Source organism: Chroicocephalus ridibundus, chromosome 1 (genome assembly GCF_963924245.1).
Source record: "Chroicocephalus ridibundus chromosome 1, bChrRid1.1, whole genome shotgun sequence".
In the NCBI taxonomy this organism is placed as follows: Eukaryota; Metazoa; Chordata; class Aves; order Charadriiformes; family Laridae; genus Chroicocephalus; species Chroicocephalus ridibundus.
In genome coordinates, this window is record NC_086284.1 from 176551808 (window position 1) to 176569990 (window position 18183).

General features: G+C 39.7%; 1 protein-coding gene across 2 annotated transcripts in view; it reads left to right on the forward strand.

Annotated features, from left to right (window-relative positions):
- Positions 1–18183, forward strand: part of LIN7A (lin-7 homolog A, crumbs cell polarity complex component) — a 49373-nt gene that overhangs the window by 16681 nt on the left and 14509 nt on the right. For both annotated transcript variants that reach the window (XM_063322863.1, XM_063322862.1), the window contains exon 2: positions 3126–3244. In XM_063322863.1, the coding sequence (XP_063178933.1) occupies positions 3126–3244 (119 nt within the window). The remainder of the gene's footprint in view (positions 1–3125; positions 3245–18183) is intronic.

Here is an 18183-nt window from a genome sequence, read left to right on the forward strand (position 1 = left end):
GAACTGATTAATTACCATCTAGAGTGTGGTCCGTGCCCTAGGGAAATGTTTAGACATGTATTTAACTCTTAGATTGATCAATGCACCTAAAGCTATTTATGTTTCCTTCTGGATCAGAACAGATTTCTCAATCAGTACAAATCTTTCATTGAGTATTACTCTGTTCAGGACTACAGCAAATGTGGAAAGATTTTACAGAGTTTTCAGGTGTGGAGATGAAACAACTGTAAAATAGTAATCTGTGGCACTGACCTTCTACAAGTATAGTTGGTGATAGGGAAAGACAGCTCTAAACTTACCTGAACTGGCACTGGAAAAGCCCCCGGTCTGATTTAGAATATCTGAATAGCTATCACATATCACATGAATTTCAGAGACCTTATCTGATCTGTTACGGTAGGCTATTAAAGCTTCTTCAGAATAAATAATCTAATTGCTTTGTGCTGTCTGACATACGGTTTGCGCCAACTGGTACTAAGAAGTGGGGAGTGTGGGTTTAGTATTTAGCTAACTGCAGGTCTTGTGTGGCTGATACAGACTTTAAAAAAAGAATTCCAAGGTAAATGATTCAGTAGTTTTGTTGGAAAATAATTGTGACATTATTATTACTAACAACATTAAAAATCATGTTTGTTGCATCACAGTTTGTTTAATTCATTGCCATTTTTTTACACTCCATTTAAATGGTTCTTCCTTAAGAGTCTACTTACCTCTTCTTCAATCTCAAAACCATCCTCTTTGATGTATTAGCTGTCATCAATCATATTATTCTTTCTAGAATCTCATTTTCTCTTGGTTTCCATGGCCTTGTTATTCCCCAGGTGTCCTCTCAGCTTTCTGATCCTCACTTCAGTAAGTACTTTAGAGGGATCTTTCTTGGTACACCTCCACATCATCTCTTCCCTCTTTATTTGCAAATACAGCTCCAACTGCTGTCTCTATACATGCAGCTCTCAAACCTGCATCATTAATCCAGACCTTCTCTTTCCCGTCACGCCAAGGTCTCTGTCTCTCAGATGATCCCTTTAGAATGATATTGCCTACGTCTCTACCAGCAGATAGTGTGGAGTGGAGAAACAAGGGCAGATCAGCAAAGCAAAAGAGGTGGTGCTGGGCACCTCTCACCCACACTGAGTGCGTCGTGCAGAGGGGTTATTTCCTCTGTGCTGTGATCTGGTGACATGGACTGGACGCCCACTAGCAGCTGAAGCACTGCTTGGTGCAAAAGCACAAATGCAGTGTTTGAACATGGGGTTAGGGTTAGTTTCATCTGAAAGTTCCTGAGCTCCGAGTCTGCTCTGTGATGCAAACTATGGTGCAGTAAGTGGAAATATCCCTCTAAAAGAAAAGCTGCGTGCTTTCTGCCATGCTTCCTCACATACTTAGAGCTATCTTTTGACAGATGCCTATAAAAAAGCTTGAGAATTGTTTGGGTGTTGATCTACTATGACAATCTACCACACTGAGCAGTTGCCTGCCTCTTTTAATTAGGCTGTAAATTCTTTGAGGTGTTTTCTTCTCTTTTCCTAACACTGATGCCGCTGGATAATAATTATTTTCTTATAAATGTAAATATATGATTATGATTTTATTCCGATTGCAGCTCATCTACTGTCATCTCTTTTCTGTTTCCAGAAAACTTCTCATGTCTTTGTTGTATAAGACATCTGGTCAGTATAGCTCAGCCAAGGATTGTAAGAACTGTTTCAATTAGCATAATCTCCCTAGTCACAAACAGTACAATCTTTGTCATCGGAAAGGAGAATTATATAAGGTTGCTTCTAGCCACTGTAGTCATTTTGGAGTTGTATGGTTGGGGGGAGGGTGTTTGTTTCTTTTTAGTGCAGTGAAGGCGCAGAATTAAAATGCCTCAAATATTATTTTATCATTTAGTATTACGCATTCATGTCATCACTAGGGTACAAACCTATTTTTAGTAGAGTGGTGTAACTGGCCAGTAGTGGCTCTGGTAGCTATGCAAAAGATGCTAGAAGATGAGAGAATGACCATACAGTCAAGACAACAGCATTGCCAGCTTCAACCATATGAGTGAATTTACAGGGAGAGCTGAAAGATAGCATTAAATGACACAGGGGGAGAAAACCCTCTATTAAGCTGTACCATCCTGAAGACTGATCAGGATGTATATCATTTAGTTCACTCCTGCGTGTGAGTCAGTGATGCTTGACTAGGCTAGCTTCCATAAGACCGGCCACTGTTTTCTTGTGCCTTTATGTCCCCAGCCATAAAGGATCATTGGGCATCTCATAGGATGGTTTGGTTTTTTTAATATGTGTCTTGGTAATAACTATGTAAATTAAGAACTAGTTGTTAAAGAGGAAAAATACTGTGAGAGTGAGGGTACGGACTGTGTCCACCTGGACCAGATTCCCGCTCACCACTGAAAATGGCTACTCACTTAAGCGCTTTGGACTGCTCTTCAGAGACACTTCGATCTTTCCCTTGACAATACGCAGGTGCTTAAGGAGAATTCAGGCCACCAAAAATATTATTCCATGTGTTTCTCTGGGTCATACAGGTTTTGTATGGCAGATCAGGTCTTTGGAGACCTAGACAAGAGCCTTACACATTTACTCTTCTCTAGCAGACTTCCCATTCTTCCCTAGAAGACTTTACTTGTCTCTAGAAGGCTTGCTTCATCAGTTGTTGAAATTGAGATTGAGATTTAGGTTTAGATTTATGAGAAGAAAAGTTCAAATATTTTTCTTAGGTGGTGTCATCCTGAGGGTGCTTAGATAAGGACTCAGCGTCATTCTTTTAGACTTTCTGAAAGTAGGCCCCATACTGTTCCTGTGCTATTTTGTCGTATGCAGAAACTAAGAAATATTTTAAGTCTGCTAATATGGATTAGCCGCTTTGAACTGGTAGGACTGAACCTCTCTGTGTGTCTGTTGTACATGTACATGCGCGGTTTGTCCATACTTTGGGATTTGGACCTCTGAACAGCAGGGTTGTTGCCTAGCTGAGGCTGTATAACACAAGGTTAATACAGTATGTGTTGGTAAAGCTGATTTTAAATTTAAAGTGACCACATGTGTGCCCCTTTTAGCCACTTATTAGTCATTGTTTATACTGATCTGTATTCCTTTTTTCCCCCCACTCAGATGTTGCAAGAGCAATTGAGTTACTGGAGAAACTGCAAGAATCTGGAGAAGTACCAGTACACAAGCTACAGTCCCTAAAGAAGGTGCTGCAGAGTGAGTTTTGTACAGCTATCAGAGAGGTATGAATTGAGATTTTTAATTATTTCTCAGAATAACATCCCTCTCCTGAAAAGTATATTTCAGTGCTGGAGAAGCAGGAGTACCTTGTGTAAAGGATGATGGATGTGAGATGTGTCTGTAGCTGCCTGCCACTGTGCAGAATGCTGAAGTTACTGAAAAGCAGACACAGAGCAGTTGCGTCAGCAAGGCATCAAGCCTGAGGCAATTAGCCTTGCTAAGGAGAAAGGGTGATTAATTAGTACTTCAGTATTCTGCTCATGCTGTTACAGGGTCTGTGCTAACCTGTACAGCACTGTGCTGGGATATGGGGACATGCCAAGTTGGGTCAGTGAAAGCTTAAATGCCTCTCCTTTGAGCTCAGGTGTGTGATAGGGATGTGCTGATAAAATCAGATTGCAGTGAGAGACAAATGGTGCAAGCACTGAAGTTAACTGAAGCTGACAGGAATCTGGCTGTTGAAGTCAGTGGTCAGGTCCCAGTGGGCCTTGCTCCACGTGTCAGAAATCCTTGTCAGATTGCTAAGAACTGTGATCCTTACCCTGCCGGCCATGGTCAGGGCCTTCCTAAGCTCTGCCCAGCAGTAGATAAATGATGAATGTTATCTTCTAGTCAAGCTGGAGAAGGAGCATCCCTTTTCCTGCATGCATACAAGCAGTATCTTTAAAGTAGTGAAATTACAAATACTCCTGTTGGAAGTTTCTTAGACACAAGCTATTAATTAATACAACATTGTGTCAGACTTTTTACCTACTAAACTGAGTGCTGTTAGCCTGCCAAACAGAAGCAGCTTTAAATGCCCTAATGAAGGCAGCATCTTTTCAGCAGAAAATCTGTAAGAACTTCTGTTCCAGTTTATCTTTCTGCTGCCTGGAACTAATCCTCCCTCACTGAAATCAATGGAGAATCTAATGTTCCCTCGAAGATAGCAGGATTGAACTCCTGATAACTAAGCAACAGCAGCGCATTGATTGAGTGGACTGCTAGGTGGCTGGAAGGAAGAAAGAGAGGAACAGGCATTAGTTTAATAAGCAAAATGCAGCACACTCTTTGTTTTATGGAATATATTCTTCAATGTGAGAAACACAGAGAGGCTTCCACTTCATTAAATAGCAGTTTTCAAGGCTTTTTAAAAGGAATAGTGTTCCATGACAATAAATAGTGGCACTATGTACCCTGAAAAGCTGATATTCTGACTACTCCTTTCATTTAACCAACGAAATGCTTCTTTAATTGACCACAAAGCATTGAAAAGTTGTGGCATTGGCGGTTGTGTTTTTTTTTTTCAGATAGCAGAGCCTGGTACTCCAATTGTTAAAGGCAGCTTTCAATTTTTGCAGCATCATCAGTGAAATCTTACAAATTTATACTCATCTCTGGAAAACAGTCTTAGCAGAAGCAAACAAAAAGCTTGTTGAAACAGGTACAGAGCCTGGGAAGTAGGAAAATGGCTTAGACAAATGCACTCTCGGTTCAGTGAACTGCAAGTAGATTTTGACAAAATCATCTCAATGGCACAAAAGGTCTTTATAAAGTGTTGTGGAAAGACAACCTGCACATGACAGACTATCTAATTACTGTTAGATTCTTACAATCAAATAATAGTCACTTTAAGAAGCCTGGAGCTAGCTGTTACACAAGAATTGAGTGAAGATTAATGAGCAGTTAGATCAGTTCTACCAGCTTCATACACAAACCATTTATTTCTTTTTACATATTTAATGTGTAATATACATAATATAACCTATTTATCTAATATATCATGATCAGAGAACAAAATTTCTACAGCAAAAAAATTACTGATGCCATTCATCACTATGGATGTAAATCTTTTCTTAGAAGAAATCTTCAAATATAAAAGGCCCAGTAACAAATCTTTTCATTTAGGGAGAATGGGAGAATTGACATGTATACATTGCTAGTACTTAAGGTTGTTTAACGTGTGGCTCCTCTTCAATTACTTACGTTAAGCCCTTGGCAAATGTTTAGACTGTAACTCTCTTTTTTTCCACCAGTTGAAGAGTTGTTGGAAAAGTGCAGAAAATAATTTGTTCCATTTAAAAAAAAAAACAATAAGAAAAACATGGAATATTTTGGCCATATTAAATTGTTAGACATTGAAGCACTGCACCAAGGGCTTGGAGGATATCTGAGCTGCGTCTTGCTGATAATGAGGGATACCCTTCTTGCATGTCCTGCATGAACACTGGAGTTTATGAAAGGCTGATAGCTACTTTATTGACCAGTACAGTCTTCTCTGAGCATATTTGAGCTTGAGATAGCTGAGGCTAGACAGAAATCTCCCTGCAAATGCTCCTTCCCACTGTGTATCTTCTCGTATCCCAAGTGCAAAACATGAGAGTTTGGCGTCTAGCTTTTAATTCCCTCTATTAGCACCTACATAGACTAGAGGAGAAAGGTTGTTGACCTTTACAAAAGAAGGCACGACAGTCAGTTGGAAGTAACAAGAAAAGTGGGAGATGTTTAGAACACAAGAACCTTCCTGCAGAAAGCAGTGAAGGAAACCAGGTGTGAGCAGTCAAAATGCGATGAGAAGCAGTGGCAGGCTTTGTATTAGTATGCAAATTCTGGAAGAGGCTGCTTATTATATGTATGCAGCGCTTCAGATCTGCAGTGTGGTGTGTTCATTGTATAATCCAAGATCTAAGCCTAACTTTCATCAGAAAATCTAGTAAAAGAGATTAAGGCTAACTCCTGTAGTCCTATAAACTCCATAATGGAGGAGATTTGGAAAATAATTATTTTCTTTTCCAGTCCAAGAATTTATGGACATTCAACTGTCCAGTGGGTTTGATTGTTAACGTATGTCGCAGAGAAACTCAGTATTGGGTTGAATGCAGGTAAAATGATCAAAGATAAGATATAATCCATGCAGTATTGATTGGATGTGACTTGTCCCTTCTAAAGTAGGAATTCTTTAACTACAGAAGCAGGAGATCACTTTTATGATCAATTAGCTTTTACAAGTATGCGGTATTTTATTAGATGACATACATTCCAATCTAATGTGTAGGAATCTATTAAAGGGCTGTAATGAATTGTATTTATGGGAACTTATTTAGCAAATCAACCCGCCAGTTCAAATCACTGTACTAATATCCCATAGAAATAAAATTTTTTGAAGTGACTGAGTGAAAGAAATTTAAATAGAAGTATTTTGGCATTTTTCTAGGATGCTATGTCAGGAAGTGGTGATTAATGGTTCTCACTTAGCTAAATATAAGTACCACCAACTGAAATACTCTGTCTGGCACTAGACAAGAATATGTATTAGCTCTGGAAATAATGGAAATAATTTAAGTATGTAATGGCCTCAGTATTTCCTTTTCACCTGAAGACCCCCAAACCAGAAAACAAGTTAACCGAAGTCTGGTCACATTAAAATTCAATTACGAAAAAAATTTAATTGAGTTTCAAAATTACTTGTTTCAAAAGCTCCCTAGCTACATGAAGATTAATTAGCCTTCTATAGCCTTGTCACCTGGCAAAATCTTGTCCATTATACCATTAAGTCCTTTACCCTTCCATGTGTTTTTGCTGTGTATTCAAAGCTGTTTCTATGTTATAGTCTTCTGATTCCCAGGGGGTTACTGGAATAGATGAAGGGCAAGGCTACAAAAGTGAACGCGTAATTGAACTACTGAGAAGGTATATTCACATGGAACATAAAACTAGGCAACCTGAATTGATAAAGTGACTTTAATTGCTGTAAGTCAATAAAAAGGAAGTTATGAGAACCATAGGATAAGGTGAACTTCTGGGCTGGCAAGAAACCTTAAAGATCTGTAGGCCCAGAAGATAGAATAAACAGCTGAGCAAAACACACGGAACCGTCAACAAGAAAATGTGACATACTGTGGTGGTTGAACCCCAGCCAGCAACTAGGACCACGCAGCCGCTCGCTCGCTCCCCTAGTTGGGATGGGGGAGAGAATCGGAAAGGTAAAAGTAGGAAGAAACACATGAGTTGAGATAAGGACAGTTTAACAGGCAGAGCAAAAGCCGTAGAGGCAAGCAAAGCAAAACAAGGAATTCATTCACTGCTTCCCATCGACAGGCAGGTGTTCAGCCATCTCCAGGAAGGCAGGGCTCCATCACAGGTAACGGTTACTTGGGAAGACAAATGCCAGAACTCCGAATGTCCCCACCTTCCTTCTTCTTCCCCCAGCTTTATATACTGAGCATGCCGTCACATGGCGTGGGGTATCCCTTTGGTCAGTTGGGGTCAGCTGTTCCAGCTGTGTCTCCTCCCAACTTTTTGTGCCCTCCCAGCCTGCTCGCTGGCGGGGTGATGTGAGAAACAGAAAAGGCCTTGAGAGCCTAGCAACAACCAAAAACATTAGTGTGCTATCAGCACTAGTCTCATCCCAAATCCAAAACCCAGCACTGTATCAGCTGCTAACAAGAAAGTCAACCCCATCCCAGCCGAAACCATGACACATACCTTAGCAGATTATGGGAATTTCATTTACTGTTAATATCTGATAATCAGTACTAAAACACCAGGAGAGGAACAATACAGCTTGATAAACCCGTCTATCTCCTGATGGGCAGAAGTTTTCTTTCAGGTTGATTCTCAAGTTTCTATTTCTGAATTGTAAATAGTAGAGTAAAATTCAGGTGTATCTCACTTTCCTCCTGGCCTTCCTTCACTACTCCATTTTCCATTTCAAGATTAAATCTAATGTTTTTCTGTGTGGATAGTATTTAAAAGAAAATCTGACTCATAAATACCTATGGTGAAACATTTACCAATACCAAAAGTAATGACATCAAAAAGACACACAAAAATAACCATTATTACATTTTGTTATCTTACGACCCCGACCAAAATATCAGGTCATCGCAGAAGAGCGCTTTTTCAGAACTGGGTCACTGACAATCGTTTCTTAAAAGGAGGAGCAGTCAACACAAAAATACTCTACTGTTAGATGTTTTGTATGAAATTAGTCTGTGGAACAGCATGTTTTCTTTAAACGTAATTCGGTTTCTACTTCAGTAGTTTAAAACTTCTAAACTTACTGTAAAATTATCTTGTGGACAGAGCATCCTGGACATTTAAAGACCGATAGTGACTTACAGACAAAAATTGCAGTGGCAGAACACTGACCCATTTTTGATAAGGTCTGGATGCCCCCCAGTTGCTTTAGAGATATATTTGATTATGTTCTATAATATTAAAAACATGATTGCACTATATGCTATGTAGGATAGTTCAACAAGCCTAGTCGGTGTATTGGAATGATTTCCTTTAATTAATAATTTTCATTGTCATGCCTTAGCAATCTGAATGCCTGGAATCCCAGTGCTGCTGATATGCAGTGGGTTATTATCTGGTCATTTCTTCAAGCTGCCTACCTGCGCTTTTCGTTATTAAACCCTGATATATGTCTTTGCAAACATTAGGGAACCAGAAGGCGGCTGCTGGGTGGTGAAAGCTGAGCCTGGTGATACTGTGCTCATTATGTTACTGTGGTGTGGTGTGTGACTGCAGGAGGCTGGCTGGAACCCTTAGCTGTTCACTTCAGTTATCCCAGTACAGTGGTGTACTAAATAGAACGGTCTGGGTATCACCTGGACTCAGGCGAAACTTCTGATTAATTCTTTTATTAAAATTTTTCATTTTGGATTTTAAAATCCTGGTGGTGTTGTGTTTCAAGAATCCCAAGATTTGTTTGATCACTTTGCAATTCAATGTTGTTCCTCCACCTCCCAGACCTAGCCTCTGAAACCAGAGTTTCATTGTTTTCTGCCTGATTAATCCCATTCCCGGTAAAAGTAGAGGTTCATCAGGCCATACGTTCTTGGTTGGCACTGAGGGCAGCCCCAAAGTTCAAATCCTGCCCTGAGTCACTCTTCCTTTTCACTGGGAGCTGAATATTTGTTACAGGAGGAGAAATACAATTCCAGTCAGTCTCTCATCTCCACAGGATGAACCCAGCTTTTGAAGTCTTTAAATTAGGAGATGTAACTTTGGGGAAAAAAACACCACCACATAAATGTATCAAGAAGACTTACTGCTATAATTCACAGCACAGAACTGTGATTAAAGCTCAGTAGGAAGCCTGACATCCCTGCTGTCACATTTACCCATGCAAACAGAGGTGTTGGTCAGGATTAAGCAAAAGTGGTATATTGGACTTACTAATAAGGCAATTAGTAAACAAACGCACAATAGGACAACTTGTATGAGTAAAGCGAGCGAGATTTGTCAGCACAGATTTGTAACTCAGGTCATAAAAGCAGTATTGTTATATTAGCATGATGCCCCATTAGATTGGCTGGGAAGCAAAGTTCTCCTTAGGCTAATGTGATACCTTGTTATACCCTGTTCTGGAATTCCAGATAGCTTATTCAGAATTACTGCACCATTACTTCAGCAGTAGCACTCATGCAGGAGCAAAAACGGAATTGTGCAAATTGACCTAATTCATTCGGATTTTCACATGCTTATGCATGTATCTTTTCATTACATTTTGCATTCCTGGATACTAATTGTAAAGTTTCGGCATTTTAGCTTTTGTTTTTTAGGTATTGGGGTGGATTATAATGTCAGTTGAACCAGTACAACTTATCTCAATTCTGGGGCTGTGTAGCATTTGCAAGAATATTCTTCTGTGCCTTTCCATCCCTTTTCCATTACCAGCATGCCACCGATGAAATGTCATATAACATAGTGATAAAAATTTCCACTAAATAAGTACCTCAATCACTGTTTGGAAACAACATTACTTAACTTCATTCAAAGATGACGATATGGCAAAGTAGTAATGTTTTCGCGTTTTACAGAGTTTTGCATTCACTCTCCTCATTACAAATACTGTATCTATAATGATGAGTTGAGAGAAGGATGTGTAATGTTTGTAAATTAGGGCAGAAAAAAAATCAAATTTCAAAAGATGTCTGCCTGCTTTTTGCCTTGCCACCATGCTGTATTAGGCATTTAGAAGGTTCAGCGAACAGCTTAAATGGGCAGTAAACACAGAATATTTTTTTAAATTATGCTACTGTGTTCAAATATGTGCTATGTTTTAGAGTGAATGTAACCAGAAATTAAGCAGATTTTGAAAAACAGTGAAGTTTCATTTACCACTTTACCGTAAACGATGGAAGCATTACTCTGTTGCTGGCAAGCCCTGGATGGTATGAATGAGAACTTTTAGAATTATTACCTTGTCACTCAGCAGATGGCCTTCATTAATGGCAATTATATGAATTTACCAAGCTGCCCAAGCATTATCTGAGAGAAGGCATTATTAAGCTTCTGTGCAATTACTAAGTCCCTACGACTTCCATGACTTCACTGCAGGAGATTTAAAACAGCTGCTGTTGTCACTTTTTTTTTAGCCGCCTAGAGCTAAATACATTGATTTCACAGATGTAGTACCCCAGAATCTGGGGCCAGACCGTATCACTGGTCTTTAATCAGGGCGTTCTCCCATTGGTTTTGATTAAAGATCAATTTTCAGAGTCAGCTGATGGCTATATATCTACTCACATTTGTTCTCTGCTTGCATAGTGGTGCCTTTCACAAAAGACAGATATTTTAGTGCTGCAAGAGGCCTGGAATGTATAGAATCAAAGCAGTGACGTATCTTGTTCATGCCACAGTTTATTTGGCTTGCTGTACCATGTTTACTGAAACTCTGGTGAGTGGTGCTCAGGCGATGTTCTCAGGTGTGCACCTGGCTGCAGTTGCGTATGCTGCAGGTGGTTCCATTACAACATGAGTGGTGCATCTCAGCATCTTTTGTTTTCCTCACATTATCATTTTAGTTTATTGTTGCAGTATCATATTTGATTACATAAAACTCGTAAGAATAAACAGAATAGCCTCTGCTGCAGTTCATCTCAAGCCTGTTTCTTCCTCTTGAGAGAAATTAGCAGCAAGGTGAGCTACCAAGGAATATTTATGTTGACAGGTTGTTGGAAGCCACTGCACCACTGTTTCTGCCTTGATGGACCCTCAGTATCCCCCGGCTTCTACTTAACTGATGTCACTGATGAGGCTCCTGAAAAATGCTGCTCAATCTCCATTTTTTAATAGTGCCTTCAGAAAAGCAAAGAAATTGTGAAACTGTTTTAAAACTCCATGTTAGCAATGTTTTTTGTTGGTATTTAAAACAAGGAACAGCAGTTTCCTTCCTTCTCCCTGCCTTCTCAGCTCAATAGAGACACTTGAGGTGAACTTGCATGAGGGGCTCAGGTTATGTCATGTTTCATCCAGGTGCTGATTTTGGCAAGGTTTTGCGAAATCTGTTAAAGTTTGGGATATGGCTATTGCATACAGCAGCCCCAACAGCACATACAAGCTTATCGATAAAGTGAAGGAAAATAGTGTTTATTAATGCTTGGCATATTTTTGAACTCAACAGTGACTGTCAGCAAGGTCTAAGAGGGAGAGTTTTAAATTATAAGCTATGATTTCCAAGTGGTCTTATGGGAATTAATCACATGTTGCTATTTCTTTTGATCCCTGTATATTGCAGTAGAAGCAGCAAAAGAGACTTCTAGGTCAGTATTTTGCTGAAGTTTAGTGATTGCAAGTCATACAATTTCTGAAACACTTATAAGACCATCTTCAAAGACGCCAGATCATCATTGTCACTGACTTAGAGCATAGAACAGTGTGTAAACGACATAAACTAAATGACCCAATCATATTTTTATTGTTCCTCATATAAGTAATTTTTACTTGCAAATAAAAGTCTATTTTTGATTATTCTCAAGAGGGTGCCAAGCAACTTCCTATTGACTTTACCATGTCAGAGTGTTGTTTCCAGACAGAATTGACATTGGAGGGAAGAAGAGGGGGCACACAGAGGTCTTGTGTGTCCTATCAGCAACACCAGGAGTGTTTCAGCTGACTCATCCAATGTGTGCATAGGATGTGACAGCATGCATTTCCTGGTACATCTGCTATGTTCTTCTGCTCGCCCAGAAGGGAGGAAAGAGATTCTGGCCTCAACGTGTAACCCCTGTTGGGTTGTTTCTTGGACAGGCAGCAGCCTCATATGGCAAGAGCTCGGGGACCAAAACTTTGTTCAGCTTTCAGACAGCAACACAGATACTGTCAGAGCAGAGCGAGCACCACCCTTTTCCACACAAAAAATGAAAAATGCTGGAGCAAGTAATATCTTGCATTTTAACTGGAGCCTCCATGAAGTGTTCCACCCTAAATTAAAATATTATACCCTTACGGTGATTATACTTCATTTATTTTTAACAATGTTTCAGGCTTGTGCTATTTTTTTTACTACTGCCTAAGGACAGCTTAATAATGCATCATGATCGGGATTGGGTTTTTTCTCTTTGGTAACACTGACCTAGTTTCCTCCATAACCCCCGCCCCTCAAAGAAGGTAACTTAAATAAAATATCCTCCATGAAAATTTAAAAGGCAACATTCATAATATTTCTTCGATGTGTTCTGAAGTTAAAACTGTCTCATCTCCTCAGGTTGTCATACGAGACTGAGTTTCATTTACAGGCTTGAGCTCTTTAATGGGTTAGCATCCCTACTGCATGTGGCAACATCCATGCAGTGTTACTTCATGGAAAGGGATTGTTATGATAATTGTGAAAATTATTCAGATGTTTGGTTTTGAAAATAGACACTAACAGTTTTCCCAATGCAAACATGTAACTGCTGTCAGGCTAATGAGAGCTTATCATGTAAAAATATTCAGGATGCCAGCAACCTTGAATGACCACATTCTGTCAGATATAAATAGCTCATTAATACAGACTAGTTGTCACAAAGCAGCTTTTTCTACCAGTTGTCCAAATTCAGTAGCTTCAGGAAATAACTTACGTAATAAAGACTTTTTGGAACTTCCAGTAAGCCCTATAATATATCCCATGCTTTCCCCTCAAAGGTACTTTTCAACCATTTCAACTTCACCATAATCACAGGCATCCATCGGCTTGTCCTTTTGACATTGACAAAAGAAGACCTCTTGTCAGCTTGCTCTCAGAATGAAGATGATGTGTAGTATACACTGTGAACATGGGTGTGAGATTGCCTAATTCTGCTTCTGTCAGGATTAATCAAACCCATAACCAAATGGGCCTTCGTGACTCATTTGCTCAAGCAATCTCATTTAAGAAGAATCTAAGTTTATCGTAACCTGGAAGTTACAGTGTATGTAGGTGGCATCCATGGTGTTCTTCCACAGCCAGTGGTTTTCTGAGGTTGTCAATGTCCTCCACAAGGCCTGCGATTTAGAAAGACAGTCTTGCCAAGTTCTCTTCAGTCATCCAGAATACTCCCTCCCCATTTTTTTAATTAACTACAAAAGCTAAAAGTAGCTATTAACACAATGAAAGAACAATGCTTTTTTTTTTTTTTTTTGAGTCAACTTAGATAGAAAGGAAATCAGCCTGCTTTCAAATTCCCTGTGGAACTACTGTCCTCTGGGCTATGGCGTTTGTGTTTAGTACAGTATCTTAGCTAGAGGCTGTAGCTCTGGTGGAGAAAACATGCTTTTATGATGCAGCCATGCTTTCCTGAGCATGCTTACCACATGAGATAATATTAAAGAGCAGAACACAAGCACGAAGCCAGAAATTCCACTTGATATTCATGAGATACAAAAGTAAAGATAAACACACCATCACTAGAGATTTTCTGTTTTTATTGAGCTATTACGGGTTTATGGCTGAATGGAAGCGCTCCATTACATTGGTTTTGAGCTTGAGAAAGGTTACAGAAGTAAAAAGTCATTGTGAAAGAGGAAGGATGGTCTGGTAAGCTGCATACCTCCACACGGCTTACATACACTGCTGGCTGTGTTTGATTTGTTTTCCTTCTTTTACATGCTCATCTGTTCAGCTGTTATTTTAAATAGACAGTTAGATCAGTTTGTGGGTTATTTTGTAGAAAAGCAAATACTGTTTTAAATCCCGACAAACCTGTCATAAAGGGCATAGATATCCAAAATAAGACAAAGGGCTACAAATACTTCCAATGGAGAAGGAGGAAAGATTACCAAAAGAGATGAAAAATACCCAAGTACATCCAACAGTTATGACTAGAAATTGGACAAACGCAGCATAGAAATCTCCATTTTTAATGGAAAGGCTGTTAACTGGTTGACCAATGTCCTAAACAAGCTGGAGGCTTGAAACTCACAGACCTTTCTAAAGACTCTGTAGTTCAAGCAAAAGTTATGATTGGTGCAGAAATTACCAGATGAGGTTCCATGTTTTATGGTATACAAGAGTTTAAGGGTGACCAGAGTCTGTCCTGATCTTTGTAGCAGTTAAAACATGCTTGCCCACTGGTGTGGTAGAAGTATGATCTGAATTGTGTGCTGCAGTACAGCTCTGGGGTAGTCTCTCCAGGCATACCAACCAATGCCTTCCCTTCCACAGACAGAAATGTGTTGCATTAAGAATGGAAAATACAGGCAAAAGGTTGTGGGGAATTAAAATTACCAAAACGAATGTGAAGAGGTAAAAATGATGTAAACAAAATAGAGGGTGGGGGGGTCGGAGGCGGGGGGGCAGACACAAGTGGTTTGTGCTGCAGGTGGAGGTTTGCCCTCAGGAACAAAGCATTCGCAGACACCGCAGGGGAGGTCAGCAGCCCTCCGATAACTTCTGCACTGTAACTTCTCCCTGTCACAAGAGCCGGTGTCCTCCTGCCCCAAGGAGCGTCCCACTGACACCAAATGAGATGATATATGGGTATCACCTCTTAGGTCAGAAGGAGGCTGAAGGTCTGGGAATCAGCTGCAGATTTTGGGAAGAGGGGAGGAGAGAGGCCAGCAGCTATGATGAATAAAGCACGTACACAAAGACAGGAGCTCTTCTCACCATGTTAAAAGACTGATTGAGATATTCCTTTCCCCTTGACATCTTAGAAGGGAGAAATATTTACTTCATCCTTTCCAACATATGAAGGCAATTAGGAAGCCAGGGATCCAGCATAGTTGATGGCAGAAGCATCATACTGAGGTGTAAGTAATTAATAATTTCTCTTTTAAAGCTTAGCCTCAGTTCTGCAAGGATGCACACTTGTATACTGTTCCATTGACACGACTACATAAACGCAATGAAACCAATTATGTCTTCCTTGCACTGGTTATTCTCACGCTAACTCTCCCCTTTGTACTGCCTGTCAGGCTCCTGTCTTCCCTTCCTTGAAAGGCTTCTTCCAAAAACAGTTACACAATTCTCTTCTACGTTGAAGCAATAAATAATATGGCAGATGAACTAAAGAAACTAAACCCAGATGATGCCAATATATGTGTTAAACATCACTTATCAATCTCTCTGTATATTGCTTCATTCCACGCTTTAACCTGGTTACTTGTGGCACTTACTTAGGTTGTGACTACTCGAAGGAAGAGTTTTATGTCTTTTTATATATTATCCTGCAGCAGGCACTGTGGAAACACAGCTGATGATTACCAATTTTTACATACGTTATCTCATGTGCTTAGAAACCCCCAACGTTTTCAAATAGGTTACTTCCTCATAAATTTCAGAAAAATTTATCTGTGCCTGCAACTTCACAGGTCTAAATTGCAATGTACTCTGTCTTGGGGTTTGGGTTTTGGTTTTTTTGAACACTTTTTCATTGGTGTAAAATGATTTCTGCCTCACACCTGTTCCTTTCTGATGTTTAGACCAAGTTATCCTAACGTCTCTTGAGCATCATTATTGCAGGTACAGTTGCACTTGGAATTGCATAATATTTCATCAGGGGAGGAAGCACTGAATACCTCTTACAGAAGTTAATGGAACAAAATCTGTTTAATTAAATTGTAACTTGACGAATTCAGCAAAAATGCTGCATCATTCAGGTTGTAAACAGAATGCTGCTTCTAGCCACCTTTATAAAACAGGCTGCTAAGCGCACTGTTACTCCTGGACCTCTTCCTAAAGCTTTGCATTAATTTAAATAGGCCAGCCTGGTACATGCTGCTTAGTTATGAGTCCATACGGAGTAATTCCTGTTAAGAAGTGAGCTCCTAAAGTACCTGTAAGGCAGCCCCCCCTTCCTGTGCTTTGGTAATGCTAAATCGGCCGCTTTGCCTCCCAACTGAATGCGTGGGGATGAGGACCATCGTCATAACAATAATACCTGCTGCATCTGACTCACTACAGCTCCTGCTGGGAGAAGTAATAAAATGTACATTTCTCTGTGCCAGCAAGAGCTGCCACAGTACAAGGAGGATTCACTTCCAAGTTCAGATTTTTCTAGTTGTAATTTTCCTCCCTCACTCTTTTTGTATTTTTTTGAGTACTGTGGGAGAATAACTTTAGATTATGGTGTCTGAGGAGACTACCTGCAGAAGCTGAAAAAGTATGAGATCTATATTCGTGTTTTCAGGAGTATGTCTTGATGGGATTTCTCCGCACCACAGGAAAGAGAAAACAAAGCCGAGTATGTCTAGCTCCACAGCACACATGAGAGCTGCGTGAACAAACCCCTGTCTGCAGCACGCTTTCACCCGATGACAGCATACAGACACTGACAATCTTGGTAGAAATCGCTGTGGGGGAAAATTATCTGAAACATTACCATTTAGTTTACAGCTGCAGCTTTGTGTCTTGAAACACTGACATTTCACCTGTAATTCAATCTCTGTTATTAATGAATTGGGGAAACTTTTCCCTAGGCACTAGACCATCAGACTGCGTATGGAGTCTGTCAGCAAATAACATTACTAAACAGCCAGTAGCCTTTTAGCTGTACGTACAAAAATAGATATGCAGCTCTTTTTCAAATTGGTAACATACAGTAACTGTCTAGATACTGTCCTGGACAACTGGCTCTAGGTGGTCCTGCCTGAGGAGGGGGGTTGGACGAGATGGCATCCGGAGCTCCCTTCCAACCTCAACCAGCCTGTGATTCTGCGATACATTAATTGTCTTTCTTCAGCTCATTCTTATTACACAATGATGTCTTTCGAAATGATTCATCTGTCATGGTCAACAAAGGCCGCTGTTTTAAAAGACTTCTTTAGTAAATATCCTAAAGAATCTTTTCAAATACTTCTAATTAAGTTCTGCACCTTTGTCTTCTTCTGTACTGAGTGATATTTTGGCCAAATAAGGAAATCTACAGAAGATCTTATACGGACATCTTAAGGATAAAATTGTTAGATTCGGGAGAATCGCTGTATGCTAAAAATGTAATCAATCAGATATACAGATAACAGTAGGCACTAAAAGGAAAGATTTTATAAAACCATTTCAATTAATTGTCATGTAAAGGGGATTGAACAAAAACTGATATTCCTCTCTGGGAGGATTTAAATACCAGCTTATTCAGTTTGAGAACAAAGAGCATTTTCAATTTATCTGTTGTGCAAACGTAGAAGAGGCAGCAGAACGGATTCGTTGTGCACAAACCATGGCTAAGGTGGTGCTGAGAACGGTGTAGATAAAGGGGTTAGTGTGACTACAGGCAAACAATGATTATTTATGAAAATCAGTGTGCTTTTTGTGCATTGCTAGAATCAGCAATGATTAGATCTGAAGCCTACAAAGAGTTTAAGGGGCTTGGTGGAACAGGTGCAGTTAATCTGTGTTTGGTTGTTGATGATGTTGGTAACTAACTTATTATTAAGTCACGTAGGTGTGTGTTTTATCCCTTCATAAACTCAAATTACATTAACATTATGTAACAGTCAAATAGTAGAATTAGCTTTACAAATGCCTCGAGCACATATTCAAGACTGGTCACATTTGTTGCTTATAAAGAGTGAGATTTGACATGCAAGACTTCTTTTCCTAAGAACTGTGCTATAAATATTATGATCACTGATAACTGCAGAACGGCACTTGAAATCTGTGCTCTTTGGGAATTTACAAATGAATACAAGGATTATACGACATTATTGATCGTATTTTTCAGATGGTTTTAAAGTCAGTTGATTCTTTTTTAACATACCATTTTAATCACAC